This window comes from Topomyia yanbarensis, chromosome 3 (assembly GCF_030247195.1).
Source record: "Topomyia yanbarensis strain Yona2022 chromosome 3, ASM3024719v1, whole genome shotgun sequence".
NCBI classification, from domain to species: domain Eukaryota; kingdom Metazoa; phylum Arthropoda; class Insecta; order Diptera; family Culicidae; genus Topomyia; species Topomyia yanbarensis.
This window is the reverse complement of record NC_080672.1, coordinates 17,176,285-17,194,982: the sequence shown is the minus strand read 5'-3', so window position 1 is coordinate 17,194,982 and position 18,698 is coordinate 17,176,285. Positions and strand designations below refer to the sequence as shown.

The 18,698-nt window shown below is 34.1% G+C and overlaps 1 protein-coding gene across 1 annotated transcript in view; it reads left to right on the top strand.

Annotated features, from left to right (window-relative positions):
- LOC131688436 (glutamate receptor ionotropic, kainate 4) overlaps positions 1–9,476 on the top strand; it is a 48,471-nt gene extending 38,995 nt beyond the window's left edge. The window contains exons 4-6 of the mRNA XM_058972661.1: positions 7,502–7,803; positions 7,867–8,050; positions 8,111–9,476. Coding sequence (XP_058828644.1) covers positions 7,502–7,803; positions 7,867–8,050; positions 8,111–8,443 — 819 coding nt within the window. The 3' untranslated portion in view covers positions 8,444–9,476. The remainder of the gene's footprint in view (positions 1–7,501; positions 7,804–7,866; positions 8,051–8,110) is intronic.
- The last annotated feature ends 9,222 nt before the right edge of the window (positions 9,477–18,698 follow it).

The window sequence follows — 18,698 nt, the reverse complement described above, 5'->3', positions numbered from 1 at the left end:
ATGTCAAACCATATTGCCACAAAAACTAAATGACCCCCCTAATCTTACGAAAACAATATTATCCCCTTGTGTAGATATATAAGATAGCTATAAAATCGCATTAGTTTCATTTTTAAAAAAATCAATATGTAAGTTAATGCACACTCTATTTCAAAAGAATATTGGTAGCCGACACTGTACTTAGAAAATTGTCTACGCGCCATATGTTATTAGTGATAACGGTACAAGCCAACAGATGTTTTCCTGCGAAGCCGGTCGACGCAAATCTAAACAACAGCCACTGAAGCCACTGCAGAGGAACACCGCAGTCAGTTGGAGTAGGAACGTTAAGATTGTAAGACGTAGTATAGTATAAGTGTGTAGTATAAGTTTTTTTTTAAAATTGAAATAAATTAGTAATTTTTTTAACTGGCGCCCGAATAGGGACCAGTAGTGAGTAAAAGTGAAAAAAGTGAAAGTGACTTGTGAGAAAGATCACGGATCTTTTTTCACACTCTTCCCATCGCATAAGCAGCCGCACGGAGAGGACGCCCAAGTAGACAACAGCATCAAAAAGGAACACGTCGCCGTGCTGAGAAGAAGAGTTTCTCTACTGGTGCCACGATCGGATACTCCGGAAAAGGATTAGTATCCAAAATTAATAGAGCCAACCGTTAGAGGATTTGGAAAAAGTATCCTGTCAGAGGGATGCTGAGTAAAATACTGTAAGTAATAGAATTAACAAATTAATTTAAGAAAGTGAAAAAAATAAATATAAAAATTAATTAAGTGAAATAAAGTGATTTTTTTTTGTGAAAACAAAAATAGTGTAAATTGAATAATTTGGATTAATTTAGTTTTTTCTTAAACTCAAATACTGGACGACCTAATAGATCAGCTTGCACAGTTACAGTTGAATCAGGAAAACATGGCAGAACAACAACAAATTATAAATTTAATTAATCGCGTTAACGCAATTGAGGCAACTTTAGCACCTCGTGAAGAGTTGGATTATTCCGATCCATCTCTAACTTTAGTAAACGAAAATAATGTACCGGTAGACCCTTCAACTATTGAAGCAATACCAGATATTGTAAAAACTTTACCTGATTTTTTTGGAGATCCCAACGAATTGAGTTGTTGGATCTCTGATGCTGAAAGTTTAATTAATTTATATAAACCAAATGCTAACTCAACTATCAATCAGAAAAATAAATTTTACGTTGTTTGTAAAGCTATTAGAAGGAAAATAAAAGGCGAAGCAAATAACGCACTTGTGGCTTCAAATGTAAATACCAATTTTTTATTAATTAAAAATACATTACAAACTTACTATGGCGAAAAACGTGATCTAACAACTTTGGATCATCAACTTATGACATGTATACAAAAAGGTCAACCTCTTGACATTTATTATGATCAAATTAATAAATTACTCTCATTAATTGCTAATCATATAAAAACTGATAGCAGATTCTCTCACCCAGAGGCTATGCAAGCAATGATTAGTAATTATAATGATAAAGCAATTGATGCTTTTATGAGAGGTTTGGATGGGGAACTTTTGGGCCAATTTTTGAAAAATTTCAGGCCTACATCTTTAGCACAAGCATATGCATATTGCTTATCTTTTCAAAACATAGAATATAGGAAAACGATGACAAAGTCAAAAATCCCTGATTCTTTAAAACCACCATTACCCCCAAAATATATGTTTCCTCAAGTAAAACCACAACCACCTATTAATTATCAAAATTATTATTTTCCACAGAGACAAAATAATTTTCAGCAATATCATCAAACAAGAACACCACCAAGACCACAAGTAATACCACCAATGTTGCCACCAAGGATGCCGCCAATGATGTTACCACGTCAACCAATGCAGCAATATCAGTACCAAAAACCTCCTAATCTTAACCAACAGAATGGCCCGTTTTCTAATCCTTTTATGAGAAAAGCTGACAAACCAGTTCCTATGGAAGTAGACCCTTCTATAAGAACCCATCAAGTGAATTATGCAAATAAACCCCCCGTGCCATTTAAACGGCCAAGAAATTTCAACATAGAATCAAATCCACAAATTAATGAAGATATAGATGCGAACCAATACTTTGATCAACTTTCGTATCTAGCTTCAGAAGATTACGCAGAAGGTACATCGTTCGATCGATACCTACAAGAAACGGATTACCAAGATAGAGATTTACCTACAACAGAAAATTTTGAAGATCAAGCTGAACTAAATTTTTTAGAATGAATTCGTCATTACCATATTTTCTATATTATGGTAATCGACAGGAACCGTTGAGAATATTAATTGATACTGGCTCAAATAAGAATTTTATACATCCAAAATATGCAATAATTTCACATGAAGTTAACCCACCATTTTATGTCTCTTCAGTAGGAGGCGATATTAAAATTGAAAAATATTCACAAGCTAAATTTTTTAAACCATTTTCAGATGTAAATGTAAAATTATTTCATTTAAAAAATTTAAAAACATTCGACGCTATAATTGGGCATGACACTTTAAAAGAAATTAAAGCTGTCATAGATACTTCAAATGAAAAACTTTTTATTGACAAAAAGTTTTCGATTCCTTTATTACAGCACAAATTGGAAGAAATAAATAAAATAACCATTCGTGATAATCACTTATCGAAAATTGAAAAGGAAAGTGTTTATAATATATTAGAAAAATATCAAGACTTGTTTCAACCTCCTGACGAAAAATTGACATATACTTCTAAAGTTACTGCTGAAATACGAACCACTGATGAAAACCCAGTTTACTCAAAAACATATCCTTATCCACAGGTTTTTAAAGAAGAAGTTTGTCAACAAATCGACAAAATGCTGAGTGACGGAATCATACGACCATCACGTTCTCCATATAATTCACCAGTATGGATTGTTCCAAAAAAAGATGACGCTTCAGGAAAAAAGAAATTCAGATTAGTGATCGATTATAGAAAAATTAACCAAAAAACTATTAGTGATCGTTATCCAATACCAGAAACGTCCACAATTTTAGCGAATTTAGGTAAAATGAAATATTTTACTACCATTGATTTGACATCTGGTTTTCACCAAATTCCAATGAATGAGAAAGATATTGAAAAAACAGCATTTTCGGTTAATAATGGAAAATATGAATTTGTACGTTTACCGTTTGGGCTTAAAAATGCACCAGCAATTTTTCAGCGTGTAATGGATGATGTTTTACACGAACATATTGGTAAAATTTGTTATGTTTACATAGATGATATATTGATTTTCGGAGAAACTTTAGAAGAACATTTGAAAAATTTAGAAATCATACTTGAAACAATACGAAAGGCTAATTTCAAAATACAACCTGACAAATCTGAATGGTTGAAAACTGAAGTTGAATTTTTAGGATTTATAGTATCAAAAGATGGTTTGAAACCAAATCCAAAAAAAATTGAAAGTATTCAAAAATACCCAGAACCAACCAATTTGAGAGAACTTCGTGCGTTTTTAGGATTATCTGGATATTATAGACGCTTCGTGAAAAATTATGCTAAAATTGCCAAACCTTTAACAAAATTTTTGAAAGGTGAAAATGGTCATCGTCAAATCCTTAAGAATGAGTCGAAAAATCATAAAATCACTTTGGATGACGAAGGTCGAAAAAGTTTCAAATTATTAAAAGATATTCTTTCTTCAAATGATGTTTTATCATTTCCAGATTTTAGTAAACCTTTTTTATTAACAACTGATGCTTCCAACAAAGCAATTGGAGCAGTATTATCTCAAGAATTTCATGATGGAGAAAGACCTATAACTTTTATTTCTAAAACACTTTCAAGTACGGAAGAAAATTATGCAACGAATGAAAAAGAAATGCTTGCAATAGTTTGGGCATTGCAATCCTTGAGAAATTTTATTTATGGTCACAAAATTAAAATTTTTACTGATCATCAACCATTAACTTTCACAATTTCACCAAAAAATAATAATGCTAAACTTAAAAGATGGAAAGCTTTTATTGAAGAGCATGACCACGAAATTCATTACAAACCAGGAAAGGCAAACATAGTAGCAGATGCTTTGTCACGAATTCAAATTAACTCAATGACGGCCACCCAACATTCAGCGGAAGATGATGACAGTTCCTATATTCCTTCAACAGAAGCTCCAGTAAATGTTTTTAAAAATCAATTAATTTTCAAAATTGGTAAAAATTCAAGTTACGGTTTAGTAATTCCTTTTGATAATTATAAAAGACACATATTCATTGAAAAAAGATTTTCGAAAGAATTCCTAAAGGAAAAACTAAAAGAGTATTTTAATCCAGGAGTATTAAATGGGATTTATACAGATGAACCAATAATGGGAGTAATTCAAGAAGTTTACCGAGAAACGTTTAATCCTAGACAAATAAGAGCTAGATTTTCACAAATCAAAGTACAAGATTTAAATAATGAAGAAAGGCAATTAGAAGAAATTAAAAAAATTCATCAGTTTGCGCATAGAAATTCTCAAGAAAATTCAAATCAATTATTGAAAAATTTTTACTTTCCAAAAATGAGGAAAATTGTTAGTCAATTCGTAAAAAATTGTGAAACTTGTAAAACAGAAAAGTATGAGCGTAATCCCCAAGAATTTATACCATTCAAAACACCTATTCCAACGTATCCTGGAGAAATAATTCATATTGATATTTTTGTATATGATCAAAATAATTTGTTTTTAACTTCAATTGATAAATTTTCCAAATATTTAAAATTCAAACCAATTGAATCAAAATCACTTCTAGACATTGAAGAAGCTCTGTTAAATATTGTACATGAATGGAATATTCCAAAAATGATAGTATTAGATAACGAAAGTTCGTTTAGTTCAAATGTAATTGAACAAAGATTGAGAAATTTAGGTATAGAAATTTATAAAACTCCGATTCATAGATCCGAAACAAACGGTCAAATAGAAAGAAGTCATTCAACATTGAGAGAAATTTCACGATGTATTAAAAAAGAATCACCACAAATTACTATTCCAGAATTGATGAGAAGTACAGTTTATAAATACAACAATACAATCCATTCATTTATAAAAAACACTCCACATAATGTGTATATTGGAGAAAATGACAAAAAATTAAATGCAGATCAAAGAGCATTACGAAAAATTAAGAGCCACGAAAAAATTATCCAAATATATCAAAAAAAGAATGACAACATCCAAAATAAAGATTACCCTGTATTTGATCAAGGAACGTATGCTTTCGAGAAAACCAATGAAATTTCAAAAAGAAAAAGTAAATTCAAAAAGATCAAAATTAAAGAAAATCATGATACATTTGTAATCGATTCTAATAATCGAAAAATTCATAAAGTAAATTTGAGAAAAAATCTTCCATAATATATTTTTGTGTTTCTCTTATTTTCAGATTCGCAGTATGTGTAATTATATTAACAGTCGAAGCAAGGATACAGATACATGACTTAAATCGAAATCCTTTGGTAATAATACCATTAGGAAAAGCGAAAATTAAATTAGGATATGTAAGAATTATTCAACCCATAAATTTTTTTGAAATAGGAACAACAATTATCAAATTTGAAAAAATCATTGAAAACAATGTTTATAATCATCAATTGTATACATTATTACAAAATAAGTACTTACTATTGACTCATACATATTATAAATTGGTTCCTCACACACATCGCCAAAAGAGATGGGACAGCGTTGGAAAAGTACTGAAATGGGTAGCTGGAACTCCTGATGCAGAAGATTTGAAAACAATCAACAACACCATGAATGACCTCATCGAAAGTAACAATCAACAAGTATTAATCAACCAGGCGATTAATTCCAGAATGCAGCATTTAAATAAAATGGCGAATGATCTATTACAATTGGATTTTAAATCAAAAGAACAACAAGTCGTTGAGATGAATTTACTGCAGATAATTTTGAATATAGATGCAACACAACATCAAATCGAAATACTTGAAGATGCTGTACTCCTTGCCAAACATGGAATTCCCAGTAGTCGAATTTTATCAATTAAAGATTTCTTAAAGATTAAGACATTTTTGATCGAACAAAACATCCCAGTCACTTCATTTGAAAATATGCTGACAAAAGCTACAGCGCAAGTTGCTATGAATACAACTCATGTGATCTATATGCTAAAAATTCCACAGTTATCAAACGAAACATATGATTATGAATATATAGATGCCTTAATTCACAATCAAAAAAGAATTTCCCTTCAATCAAATTATATTCTCGCCAATAAGTCACAAGTATATGAAATACAAAAACAATGTTCGCAAGATTTAGATTACTTCTTGTGCGATCCTGATCTGTTAAAAATAACAAGTCAATGTGTCAATAATTTGATACAACTACAGCATGCTAATTGTACTTACGAAAAGGTTTATGCAAACGGAATGGTGAAAAGAATCAATGATGCAACAATTCTTCTGAATAATATAAATACAACGTTACAATCAAATTGTAGCAATCATACCCAAGTTTTGGAAGGATCGTACCTAATACAATTTGATGAATGCGTTCTACATTTGGAAGACAATTATTACTCAAATGCTATTATTGAGACACCACAAAAAGAATTCAGACTAACAACAGGATTAATAGTAAACGAGAATGATATTGTCGATATTCCATCTCCTGAGTATTTGGGAAATCTTACTTTAAAGCATAGATCTATGTTACAACACGTTTATCTTCAAAATAAGTCACTTCAATGGAGATTCAATCTCTTCAGCACGATAAGTGTTTCCACTATTACACTAATGATAATAGCAATTGGAATATATATGATAATTCAATTGAAAACTGGAAGTACAGATATTAAGATTAATGTACAAAATGAAGAAATATCTCCTACAGCACCTCCAGAAATCATTGTTCATTCAATTCCTGAAAAGAATTCGTATCCAGATATCTCAACTGAGAGATTCATTGAAATACAACAATATTTGAATATGCCCACACAAGAACGTTCTTCGAGACTTTGAGGACAAAGTCTTTTGAAGAAGGGAGAAGTTAATGCACACTCTATTTCAAAAGAATATTGGTAGCCGACACTGTACTTAGAAAATTGTCTACGCGCCATATGTTATTAGTGATAACGGTACAAGCCAACAGATGTTTTCCTGCGAAGCCGGTCGACGCAAATCTAAACAACAGCCACTGAAGCCACTGCAGAGGAACACCGCAGTCAGTTGGAGTAGGAACGTTAAGATTGTAAGACGTAGTATAGTATAAGTGTGTAGTATAAGTTTTTTTTTAAAATTGAAATAAATTAGTAATTTTTTTAACTTGTAATCCCCTAGTTTTAAGCAATTTAAAATGTAAAACAAAACAAAATTGGCACCTTTAAGCTAACGCAACGTGCCTTATCAAATAAACGATTTGAATAAAAAAAAAAAAAATATACAACATTCTAGTACCTCTGGACAAGCTAACCCTAAAAAAACTGAAAATAACATTTCCCACTTCGTACTATCCGCAGAGTGACGAGGCCTTGAACTCACTTAACACCTTGGTGGACAAACATCTGGTCGATTTCACTACGAATCTGAATGACAGCGATGTCCTAATGACAACGGTGGCGAAAAAGAACTACGTTTACGTGCGGGACCGGCCGGCATTCACTCACATGGTCTACAGCGACTATTTGGTGCGACGGAAGGGCAATCCGATTAGTGAACGCAGCCACTGTCCGTTTGCGGCTGCCACAACGCCATTCTTGACGAAAATACGAGGTTTTGCTTACCCGAATACAACGCGTTGGAATACCTTGTTCGATCCGCAGTGAGTGTTGATCCGTGAATTTCATTAATGTATTTACTAGTAGAGGAAATAACCTTTTTCTAGACTACTCAACATGGTTGAAGGAGGCATCGTTAAGTTCAAGCTACTGGAAAACTTACCGAAGGCGGAGATTTGTCCACAGAATTTGGGCGGCACAGAACGTCAACTAAAGAATCGTGATCTGACCATGACCTACCTTGTGATGTTGACCGGCTTCGGTACGGCCATTGTCGTGTTTGTCTCGGAGGTGAGTAACTCGTTTTCAGTCAAAATGTTTGGATTAACTGGTTCTATGCACGTTTAACAGATGTTCTTCCGACTACTAAACGCACGCAAATTCGGCAAAGAACGCAAGGTCGACGACACCCAAAAGGTGGCGACAGAAAAGATTCCCTATTTCAACAAGGCTCGTTCCTATGGAGACTACTCACCACCACCTCCGTACGCGGAAATTTTCAGCCGGCATGCCAGTGGCGTGGGTTTGTTCAATAATAATCAGCTCGATGCGGATGCCGGTTCGCGTAAGATGATCAACGGCCGGGACTATATGGTAGTTAAGGAAAAGAACGGCCTCGGTTCGCAGCTGATTCCGATTCGGGCCCCGTCGGCAGCGATCTTTCAGTATACGTACACTAACTAGAGGGGTGCTTGCGCTTATTGCGCTGGTTGTTTTCTGTTAGGTTCTATGATTTTTCATTATGATTTTTTGTATACCTTATATATTGTAAATCTGCAGATAACCTATACCGTTTCGTCGCATTAATGTTTTTGTTTGTCAATCAGTTTCGAATCCTAAGCTCCCAAATCGTATGATTTGAGAACAGTTACGTTTTGAACCCAGTAGCAATTCTAGTTTTATAGCATTCTAAGTATTGAAAAGTTCTTCAAGAATACCATAAAACCACAATTGTTACTAGGGTAAGTTCAGTGTATTATCAAACTTCATTACCTTCTTAAAATATTTTCCATTAAAAACAAATCGGCGAACGCTGATTTAAGATAAATGATGCAAGGCCTTTTTAAGTTGTACTGAACATTTTTGCACTTGTGTTTCAAAACAAAAAATTGCTTTGAGTATAAGTTGCAAGTAAGATGACCGTAAAACTTTACTGTGATAAGACTAGGGCAACCTCTGAAGAAACCTACAGAAAGGGACATTTTTGATGGATTACTGTCTCGTTATGTTATAATCCTTTACCTTCTGACGAATCAAGGCTACCGACGAGCAGAAAACGCAGGTTAGGACTCAGCAATTAACGAACTAGCAACTGCTCCAATGAAATAAATTAAACCCTATTGTAATTTCGAAACTTTTGTCTGTATATAAGCGGTTTCGTGGGGTACAAATGTAACCCCAGAACTAAAATCGCTAAGAAAATAGAATAATTTTGGCTGATTTTTCTTAAAAAAAAGTACATAGCTTCATTCTAAAATCTTTCATGAATTATAAGTTATAAAACTTTCAAATCGAACTAATTTTTGAAATATCTTAAAATTTCAGTTTTATCTTGTTAGCGTTGGGGTACAAATGTACTCCACGAAACCGATCGTGCGTTAACTCTGTCAAGACGTCCTAATAGCTGTTCTCTTAAAAAATATTTCTCTAAGACAATTATTAATATTGAATTAACCATATGTTTTGTTAATAAGGCAAACGACGATGAAAAAATCGTTAAAAAATCCTTCTATCTCTATATCCCTAGTTAAATGTTAATGGGTTGTATTTGTTTCGCTGGTATACCATTTCTAATATAAACTAGAGTTGGGTTTGCACTAAGAAATGATTCATTACACCAAAAGTTAAAAGTTAAAATAATGGACTGCGAATAGCGAATACCTAAACCACTGGAGAGTGACAATTCAAAAGTTGTAGCAATAAAACGTTTCATATTATTAAAATAAATGTTAGTCAGCACAAAATGCTGCTCATCTGATCTGTGAATAAAACAAACATTTATAGTTAACCTAACATAGAATACAACACGACAAAATTTCAATTTTGGCAATCGATTAAACTGCATTCGGCCAAATAACATTTCACTAAGTGATCCCTTCGGCCAAAAGACATTCAACCAAACGACTATTTCGACTAATAAATATGTACTCAGTATCCCGGCATTTGTCTAGAACCAATGAACTAACATAATGCAATTGACACATTCTTTCGTGACGTTTACAACGATTTGACGAGTCTACATTCGACAAATATGTTATAACTTTATCAAATGAACGCCTAGACAAAATTTCAAAATATTGAAATCTCTGCAACGGAATAGCAATATCAATGTAGATTTACTGATAATATGAATATATATTATATAATAGACCACTATTACTTAAGTGTTACAAATAACTAACATGGTTTGCCATTAATAACACATTACTATCGAAACCGAACTATGAATAATTGTATAACAAATACAAACGTATGACTAGATAAAAATAACTGTTCAGTAACTTGTAATTTAGCAGCCGTCTCGGTGCAAATTACTCAAAACACAGATAATTAGCACAATCATTTAGAAACAAAATGAAGCAAATGTATTTCAAGATACAAAAAAAACAACAAAAAAAGCATCAAGCATATACCTAGATAAACATTGACGACCCCGCCATGAACAAGGAATACGGATTCAAGTGGTTTTGTTTCTACTCATTAAACATTGAATAGGATGTAATAGGATTGGATTATAACTTAACGTACAAGACAAAATCGTCGATGTTTGAAATATTATCAGAAATATTTTTTATCTAACCTAGAAGTAAGATGCCTTACAATACCTATCATGCATATAACGTTACTAATGAGAAATGGTATACCAAAGAAAACTTATTCCCTAGAACACATACGGTTTTGACCAAACATATCAAAAGTACCGCCTCACGCCAGTGTCGGCTGCCGTCTTATTTTGCCTAAGGCAGCCTTGCGATTGAATTTTTTAGTACAGCCCACAGTGAGAAAGTAAATAATTTTTTTTCTGTTTTCTTCGAATTCCTGCCCATTCTATTCTATTCTAACCGTGCATTGCATTTATCGCTGATATGAGTAAATGCGTCCGGATCATTTGCTACTGCGACAATAAAAACTCACATTTTCACACAAAAAGTTATTGGCACAACTTCTCTGGATATATAAAACCGCCGAAGAATTAGCGAATGAGTTTTTCGCGGTATCCTTTTTACGCTCGCTGCCTTGATGTCGCTATTCCAAAACACGAAAAAACAAGTCTATCGTACTACTTTGCCACATTTCTTTGAAATTACGTGTATATTTTGACAGTTTTATTGATTTCCACGAAATTAAAATATTATCACCTTCTCCGGTGAAAAATAAAAAATCAAATAAATTGGTACTTTGGGATAGGACAGAGGTATTTCCACCTTGCACTGGCTAATGAACCACTTTAGCTCGCACTGTGTGCTTCGAGTTCCTGCCAATACGTTGCTACTGTCGGTAATGATATTTTACTTGTGATCCTCGTGTCGTGCATTTGCGAATAATTTCTGCCGGTACTACGCTGAAAGTAACTTGGTTTGTAACGAAACTCGTCCTCCATTAGTCTACCATCCTTGCCAGTGTGTTCTACAGGGTCCGGCACTCGAAGTGCAACCAATTAAAAAGGCTATAAATTCAATTTCAAGGTACAGAATGTGTGAAAATAATCAAAAATTCATCATCATTTCACATTTACTTGATGTAATCACTTTTTACCTTGACTATGGCCTTGCGACGGCCTAAGATCGAATCGCTAGTGCCCGAATGTGACTTACCGGTATTTTGGCCCATTCACGGACAATGGCATTCTTCAGCGTTTCGAAGGTGGTATATGTTTTACTTCGGACCTTGCCCCTCAAACAGGCCCAGAGAGAATTCTATATTAAATTTGCAAAAGGGCGAATAAGATTTGTAAACAAACTTTTATTTTGATAGTTTCTCTTAATTTACTATAATTTCAAAGCAGAAAACAATTGAAATTACTTCTACGAATGGTAAAAATTTACATTAGCGCATATTTTTCATAAAATTCCACTCTGCAGCAGACTAATGAGCGAAACAAGTTTGTTTACAAAAAACACTTTCGCCCTTTTGACGAATTAATATTGAATTATTCATTGGATTCGCGTCTGGTGGATATGGTTAAGACTTCTGTCTGTCACGTTACATTTTTACGCATATTTCATAAGATAAGTTAGCAAAAACGAACCGTTTTCACTTTATTGTCACTTTGATACGTCTTTCACGTTACACAATTTTCGCAGTTAATTTGGAGGTTGCCCGACTAAATTGAAAAAGTCTGTTCCGTTGGCCCCCAAATTTGCATGAACACAGTTTTAAGTTGAAGCTTGGAAAACAAGGAAGAGTTTTAAATATAGTTTTCCTGAAGAAAAACTTTGTTTTCGATTTTATGGAGTATTCTCAATGATCTGTCACGTTACAACCAGAATCTGTCACGTTACAGTACTGCATTTTATTGAATCAAGGATATCAAGACAGTTGTACACAAATCATCCTTGATCTAGGAACTGAGTATTAACGGGAAATTTCATGTTTAATTTTTAGAAATATATCGGTAAATATTTGATGAACAAACGTGAATCACTTTTGAAAAAGGTCGTAATTTCACGAAATAACATATTATGTCGAAAGAAAATCTAAACTTATAAACATCTGCATTTTGAAGGATAATTTTTCATGAAATATGTTAAAACTTTTTATTGTTTTTTTTTTCTCTACGATGCAATTATATTTTAAACTTTTTTTATTTGCAATTAAATTTTAAACGTGTTTTGTTTTTTGCGTTTAGTATTTGTGAGTAATTTTTTAAAAAGGCGTATTTTCACTATTAGATATTTTTGTTGAAAAAAATCAAAATATTTCGGAAATTTTTTCTTAAGAGCATTTTGCTTCGAAATGATATTTAGTTTTAATATTGTATAAGAAAATTATATTTATGACTGGCAAATACTAAGAAATATTTTTTCCAAATGAATATAGTACACAATGTTCGCTCTGGTTCTGTGCTCATATTTAACTCACATTTTATGTACGAACTCGAACACACTATTTCGTAGCTATGTTCGCTTGCACAACCGAACTCCATGTACGTACACTATGTGCGTACAGACAGGTTCGTGGCATCAGTTTACCCTTTCTCACTCTCATCATCACTAGCGTTGACTCTTTTTGCCTTGTGCGAATCCTTCTCGTGTACGCACCCGGTGTACGTACACAAATGTTTGAACTAGCGTTTGCACATCGTTCGCTTGAGTTCGATGTTCGAGGCGAACCTGTTCATCGCGACGAAGCATGCTTGAGGTTGAACGCGTGCACGAAATTTTGTACATAGGTACAAACTTGACGATGTGCATGGGAAGTGTGCTAAGAAATTTAGAAGAATACTTGAATTTAAAAATGCTTTCTTACTAATAACTTTATTTTTACAATTTTGTTGTAGTTTTTAACATTATTTGTTTTGTTTTTTTTTTGTTGAAAAATTTCACCAAAAAATATTCACACAGAATAATTAATTCCCTAGAACTCGCTATCATACAGTTTTGCTGCACAAATGACGATTTTCGAACAATATATTTTGAAAATAGTGCTTTCAAGATCTCATATGCCCTTTTTAAATATTACTCTTGAATAAAATTTGTTTGTTTAATATTGCAAATTCCATATAGATGAAATATGATCACAATTCTTGACGTAATTGAATCAAACTTGATGCTTTACTGCAGAAAACATCTGTTACATTACATAAGATGAACTGTGTTTTCTTAAAAATGAATAAAACTTCAAGGTTTTCACAATACAGTTTCAAAAAGTAGATTCAAAGTAGTAAGAAAAAATGCAGGTTAGATATTGTATTCATGCTGTTGGTGTGGTCCACAAAACTTTTTCGAATTTTTGATCTGTCACGTTACAAGTTATTTGTTTTTCAATACTTCACAATTAAAAATAAGCATTAATCCGTTTTTATCTCAAATTCAAACAATATCGTCAAATTTAAATTGAACTACGATGGCAAAATGTGGTTCTAGGCCAAAAATTGAAAACATAGATTTAGTTTACCTTTTTATCTCCTTACGGTCTTTTAGTCATTTTCTGATCACGCATCAGAGTCGGCGACGGGAATGATGCGGAATTCATCATTGATTATGACGAAGATATGCTCAAAACTGTTTTCTGGACATCAAACTCCTTTTGAGATTTAGCTCACGGTGGTTTAAACGATGGAGACGGAACTGAAGATATAGATATACAGCATGATGAAGACGGAGGTATGGTGATGTTTGATTTTTAATGGCACATATACGAGCAACACGGTGCGATAAGCAATTCTTGGCTTGTAAAACCCCGAAAAATCGATTCACTATCCGACATTTTATGAACTAACCAAAGCAACGAAAGCTAAGAGAATGGCTATAGAAGCATGTTTGCTTATTGGAATCTAGTATTATTATCTTCTTCTTCTAGTTATTTTCCATTGGCCAATTTCCGCTACGAGGCCACACACCGACGCCTGAGTGGTGACCCATCAGCTCATGGACCGAGAACCAATGGCTTTATTTCCCTTCCGAAGTTAGGTGTGACCACAGATTTTTTCACCACAGAAAAATCTCAACGACCTCGGCTGTTATTGAACCCAGACCAACTGGGGTGAGTGGCGGTCATGCTTATCACTCAACCACCGGCACGGCCGTATTGTTATTTTCTCTTCCTTTTGTTTCATTTTCATTTTGCAGCATTTGGTGGAGCAATGAGAGCGCAAGTCAGTCCAAGGCCGATGGTAGGAGGGGTAATGGCAGAATAGTCTATGCGGACCACCAAAACGCCATGGGAGATCAGGATGTGGGTTGGGGTAGGGTTAATGAACTAATGCATGCTTGACGAATAATTGCGCTGCAGAATGTGATGAAAAGGTGCATTGAACAGTACTACTGTTGGCTGGTCAGAAATAAATATAATATGTTTTTCCATAAGTTTTTTTAGATCACTAGCCGTGTATTGAAGAATGCAGTCCGTCATCTATCCGTCTCGTCCTGTCGTGTCTGGGGCTTCCAGGTTACATACATTCACCAGACAAGACTAGCTTATGTTAGCTGGTTTCGTAGAATCGAGGCGATCATCAAAATGAGAGATTCTACGAGTGAATGCATTTGGTCCAGTCACCTGTCAAGCATGTGTGTATTTGTGTGCGTGTACGGTTAAGTATGTAAATAATATGTTAATACAAATAATATGTTAATACAAATAATATTTGATATGCTAAGATAAGAAATGTGTAATATGCTACTTGCATTTATTTGGTCGTTCCTACTTATCTGATTCAATCCAGTATGAAATACATTTCAATTGTTCTAAAACCTGGCTACGTCTGATGGCAGCGAATAATCATTGTTGGCAGTAATGTTGCCCTCCTTGGTTGTATCAGCTCGAAGGGGTCATCAGAAGAATGGGATGCATGAGACCGAAAATAGAAAAAAATGAAATGAAGAGAAGAATTAGTATAGAGCTTTAATTGTCGTCATGCAAAATAAAATAAAGATGGAAAGAGACCAAACCTGGACTAAACTAATCCATGGGGTACAATAAAAAAAACACGTGTAACATGCAACTGCATGAGCTCGTCTAGGTGAAAAGGCATGATCAGAAGAGCACAACAAAATTTGATCGAGGTATTAGATATATTATCACTAATTCAAATTGCATTTTAATAGAATTTTGTCATCCTCCGCTGGTTGGGGGTTGATGGCTCATGTGTTAGCAAATGAAAAGAGTTTAGTTTAGACAAAATTTTATGTGCTGTCAAAATACATCACATGACAAATAGATATTAGCACTTCGAACATTAGAATCTAACTTAAGATATAGTAGTAAAAGGAAAAATAACATGCCACATTACAGGAAAAAATATGAAAAGAGATTAAGTACAAGCGTATAAATTGACTGATATTTTTTGGTATATACCTATGAGTAGTGGAAAAGCAAATTAATGGCGATTTCGCTTGAACCTGAAACTGAGTCAGGTTCTAACCCCAACTGCTGTCAGTTCATACATTTTGACAGCAGTTGGGGTTAGGAACTGACTCAGTTTCGCTTCAAACGAAAACCACATAATAGAGGTAAAACAAAAACAGGACAATGAAGTAGAGGAAAAGAACGGGAGGGACGAATTTAAAGTTGCTTATATTTGGGAACATAGCCACTTTATTTGAAGGTTTGGTTCGCGTGGATGATGGTTCTTCAAGATTACTAGGCAGATTTTGAACATTTGAATTGATATGGTCCCAATACTTTGGATAGTACACTTAAATTTTAAATTTAATACATTGTGCAGTAGAATCGTGTTTTCTTTAGATTTAGGTTTGAATTGGTATGATCCTAATACTTTGGCTAATTCACTTAAGTTTTAAAACATTGTATAAATTGAATGATATTTGATTTAGATTATATGTAATGAACCAACAACCGTAGGATACTGCATCGGTCTGAATCTAGTTGAATTGATAGCAAAAAGAATTCAATCTGCCAGTCGTCAGGGTATCGCTTCGCTTCTATCCACCACCTGAAGCACGCCGTGTTGGTATTAGATTCTATGGACAACAGCATCCAAGGTCTCCAAGCTACAAATCTCTAAGCATAAATAATTTTATATCGTTTTCGTTTGACCCCGAAACTGAGTCAGGTTTAAACCCCAACCGCTGTCAGTTCATCATTTTGACAGCTGTTGGGGTTATAAACTGACTCAGTTTCGCTTCAAGCAAAAACGACATTAGTCTGGAGTCCACCGCCAAGCTCACGGTGTTATTTTCTTTTCCTTTTGTTGAAATCAAAACAATAGTAAATGATAAGATCATTAAGCAGCATGGATTTCATTTTATATTATGTTTGAGTGAATACGGTATTCGGCTTAATGCACGTACCCGGTCAAACCATTCGGAATTTGATTCGGAATCCTGAATGGAGTCAGTATGGATTCCAAATCAAATGCAACAACCGATTCTGAGTCGGAATCGGTTGTTGCATTTGATTTGGAATCCATAATGACTCCATTCAGAAATCCGAACCGGTTCCGGAATGAGTTTAACTGGGTATAGTTCACCCCTATCCCATTTGTATTGAACTGACATAAGTCAACATCTCAGCGGGCACACAACTTATGGGCCCCACCGACAGTTCAAATTGTTCGACTCGTTTTGCTCGAAGCTCGATCCTCACTATACATACAGGCATGGAACGGCATGACTCAATCTTTAGTAACTGTTGTTTGTTAAAAAGCGAAGATATAGGACCGCCAATTGATGGAAAGTGTTATTTTGGATATGTCGGTGAATAACAAAAACTTTACTCCATGATGCATCAATAAATTAAACAAACTCGACTTTCACAAAGTTGTGTCGAATAGAATTAATTCTGTTCATTGTGGATCGACCTTAACGTGACGTTTTAGTGGTTGGCTTTGAAATCATACCTGATACCTGGGTTAATGACATTCGGGAAAGTGGTCTATTCGGGTTTATGACATTCGGATAAATAGCTTTCGGGCGAACTCCATTCGGGTAAATGACTTTTGAGCGATTGACTTTTAGTGAATATGATAGATATTTTCCAAGCCAACCGCTTCCAAGAGCAATCATAATAATGATAAACTAAACAAAACATACGTCTGATAGATCGCAGTTCTAGAGCGCTGCATCAACAGAAACTTTTAAAACCTGTACTATACTAAAACGTAATCCATAATTGCAAAAATGAACAAGCTCAAAAATTACAAAGATGAAATTTTAAAGAGCTGCTCATATTTAAAAGATGACAAAATCAGTTATAAAATGTTTTCACTCCAAATATAACCAATATCAGGTAATGGCATGTTATATATGATTCAAACTTTAAACTCGTTTTTCTCGAACTCAATACAATGTCATTTAGTCCGGTCTGACTTAACACCGACCAAATGTCCTTATGCCAAATGGCCCGCTCTCGCTCTTTCAATGCTTTCAGTAGATAGTTTTTAATTTTGTGAAATTTCCTATAAAAATGCACAAAATGCACTCTTGCGTTGCCGTGCCAGAGCTGCAAATTTTCAACAGGTGGTATTGAAATTGAAGGAGGAACAAATCTCAAATTATGCCCTACTATGTTCAATTCGCAGTTGTTGATTTGCATCACTCATTCAACCTGCTCAATCATTTTCCTTCCATTGACTCTGTGAATATCTCTCTACTGGGGTATTGACTAGGTTTTTCAAGCAAGCTACTCTGAACATACTTCTTACTGTTCATGTAAGCTTGAAAACGCAAAACATGTCAACATATAACCTAAACTGGCCTCTAAAGAGTAGATGACAGCTTTGGTTGGTGAATGAAAAGGCATCAATTTGAAATGAAGACGTACGATTCAGTCATGCAAATCCCGCCAACTTGAAAGTGAATGATTGAGGGAGGCTTTGCTTTGAATCATGACTGGGTTTGATTGAACTGAAAGTTGGCCTTTGAATATGAAAATTTGCACCACTGGCCGTGACCAACAAAAACCGTGGGATGAGATGATCAACGAAAAATTATTTTGGAAGATTATTTGAGAAAAAAGCATTACTGTAGTGCACGCATAGACTAATAACAATAATAAAGATAAATAATAGACTAAATCAAGCTTAATAGTTAACCTTTGACAGTTAATTTTATTTTGTGAAAATACATGAAATAAAAACCAACCGCTCAACTGACACAATAGAGACAGTTTATTACAGTTTTAACGTAGAAGTACAGCTCTAAACACAAACACGAATTGTATCCAGACCAGCTCGAACACCGTATCTGTATTATTACAAGATAATTAGGTTTGTTGTACGATTACCTATTTCTTATGAAGCAAGTAAAAAAGCTTACAT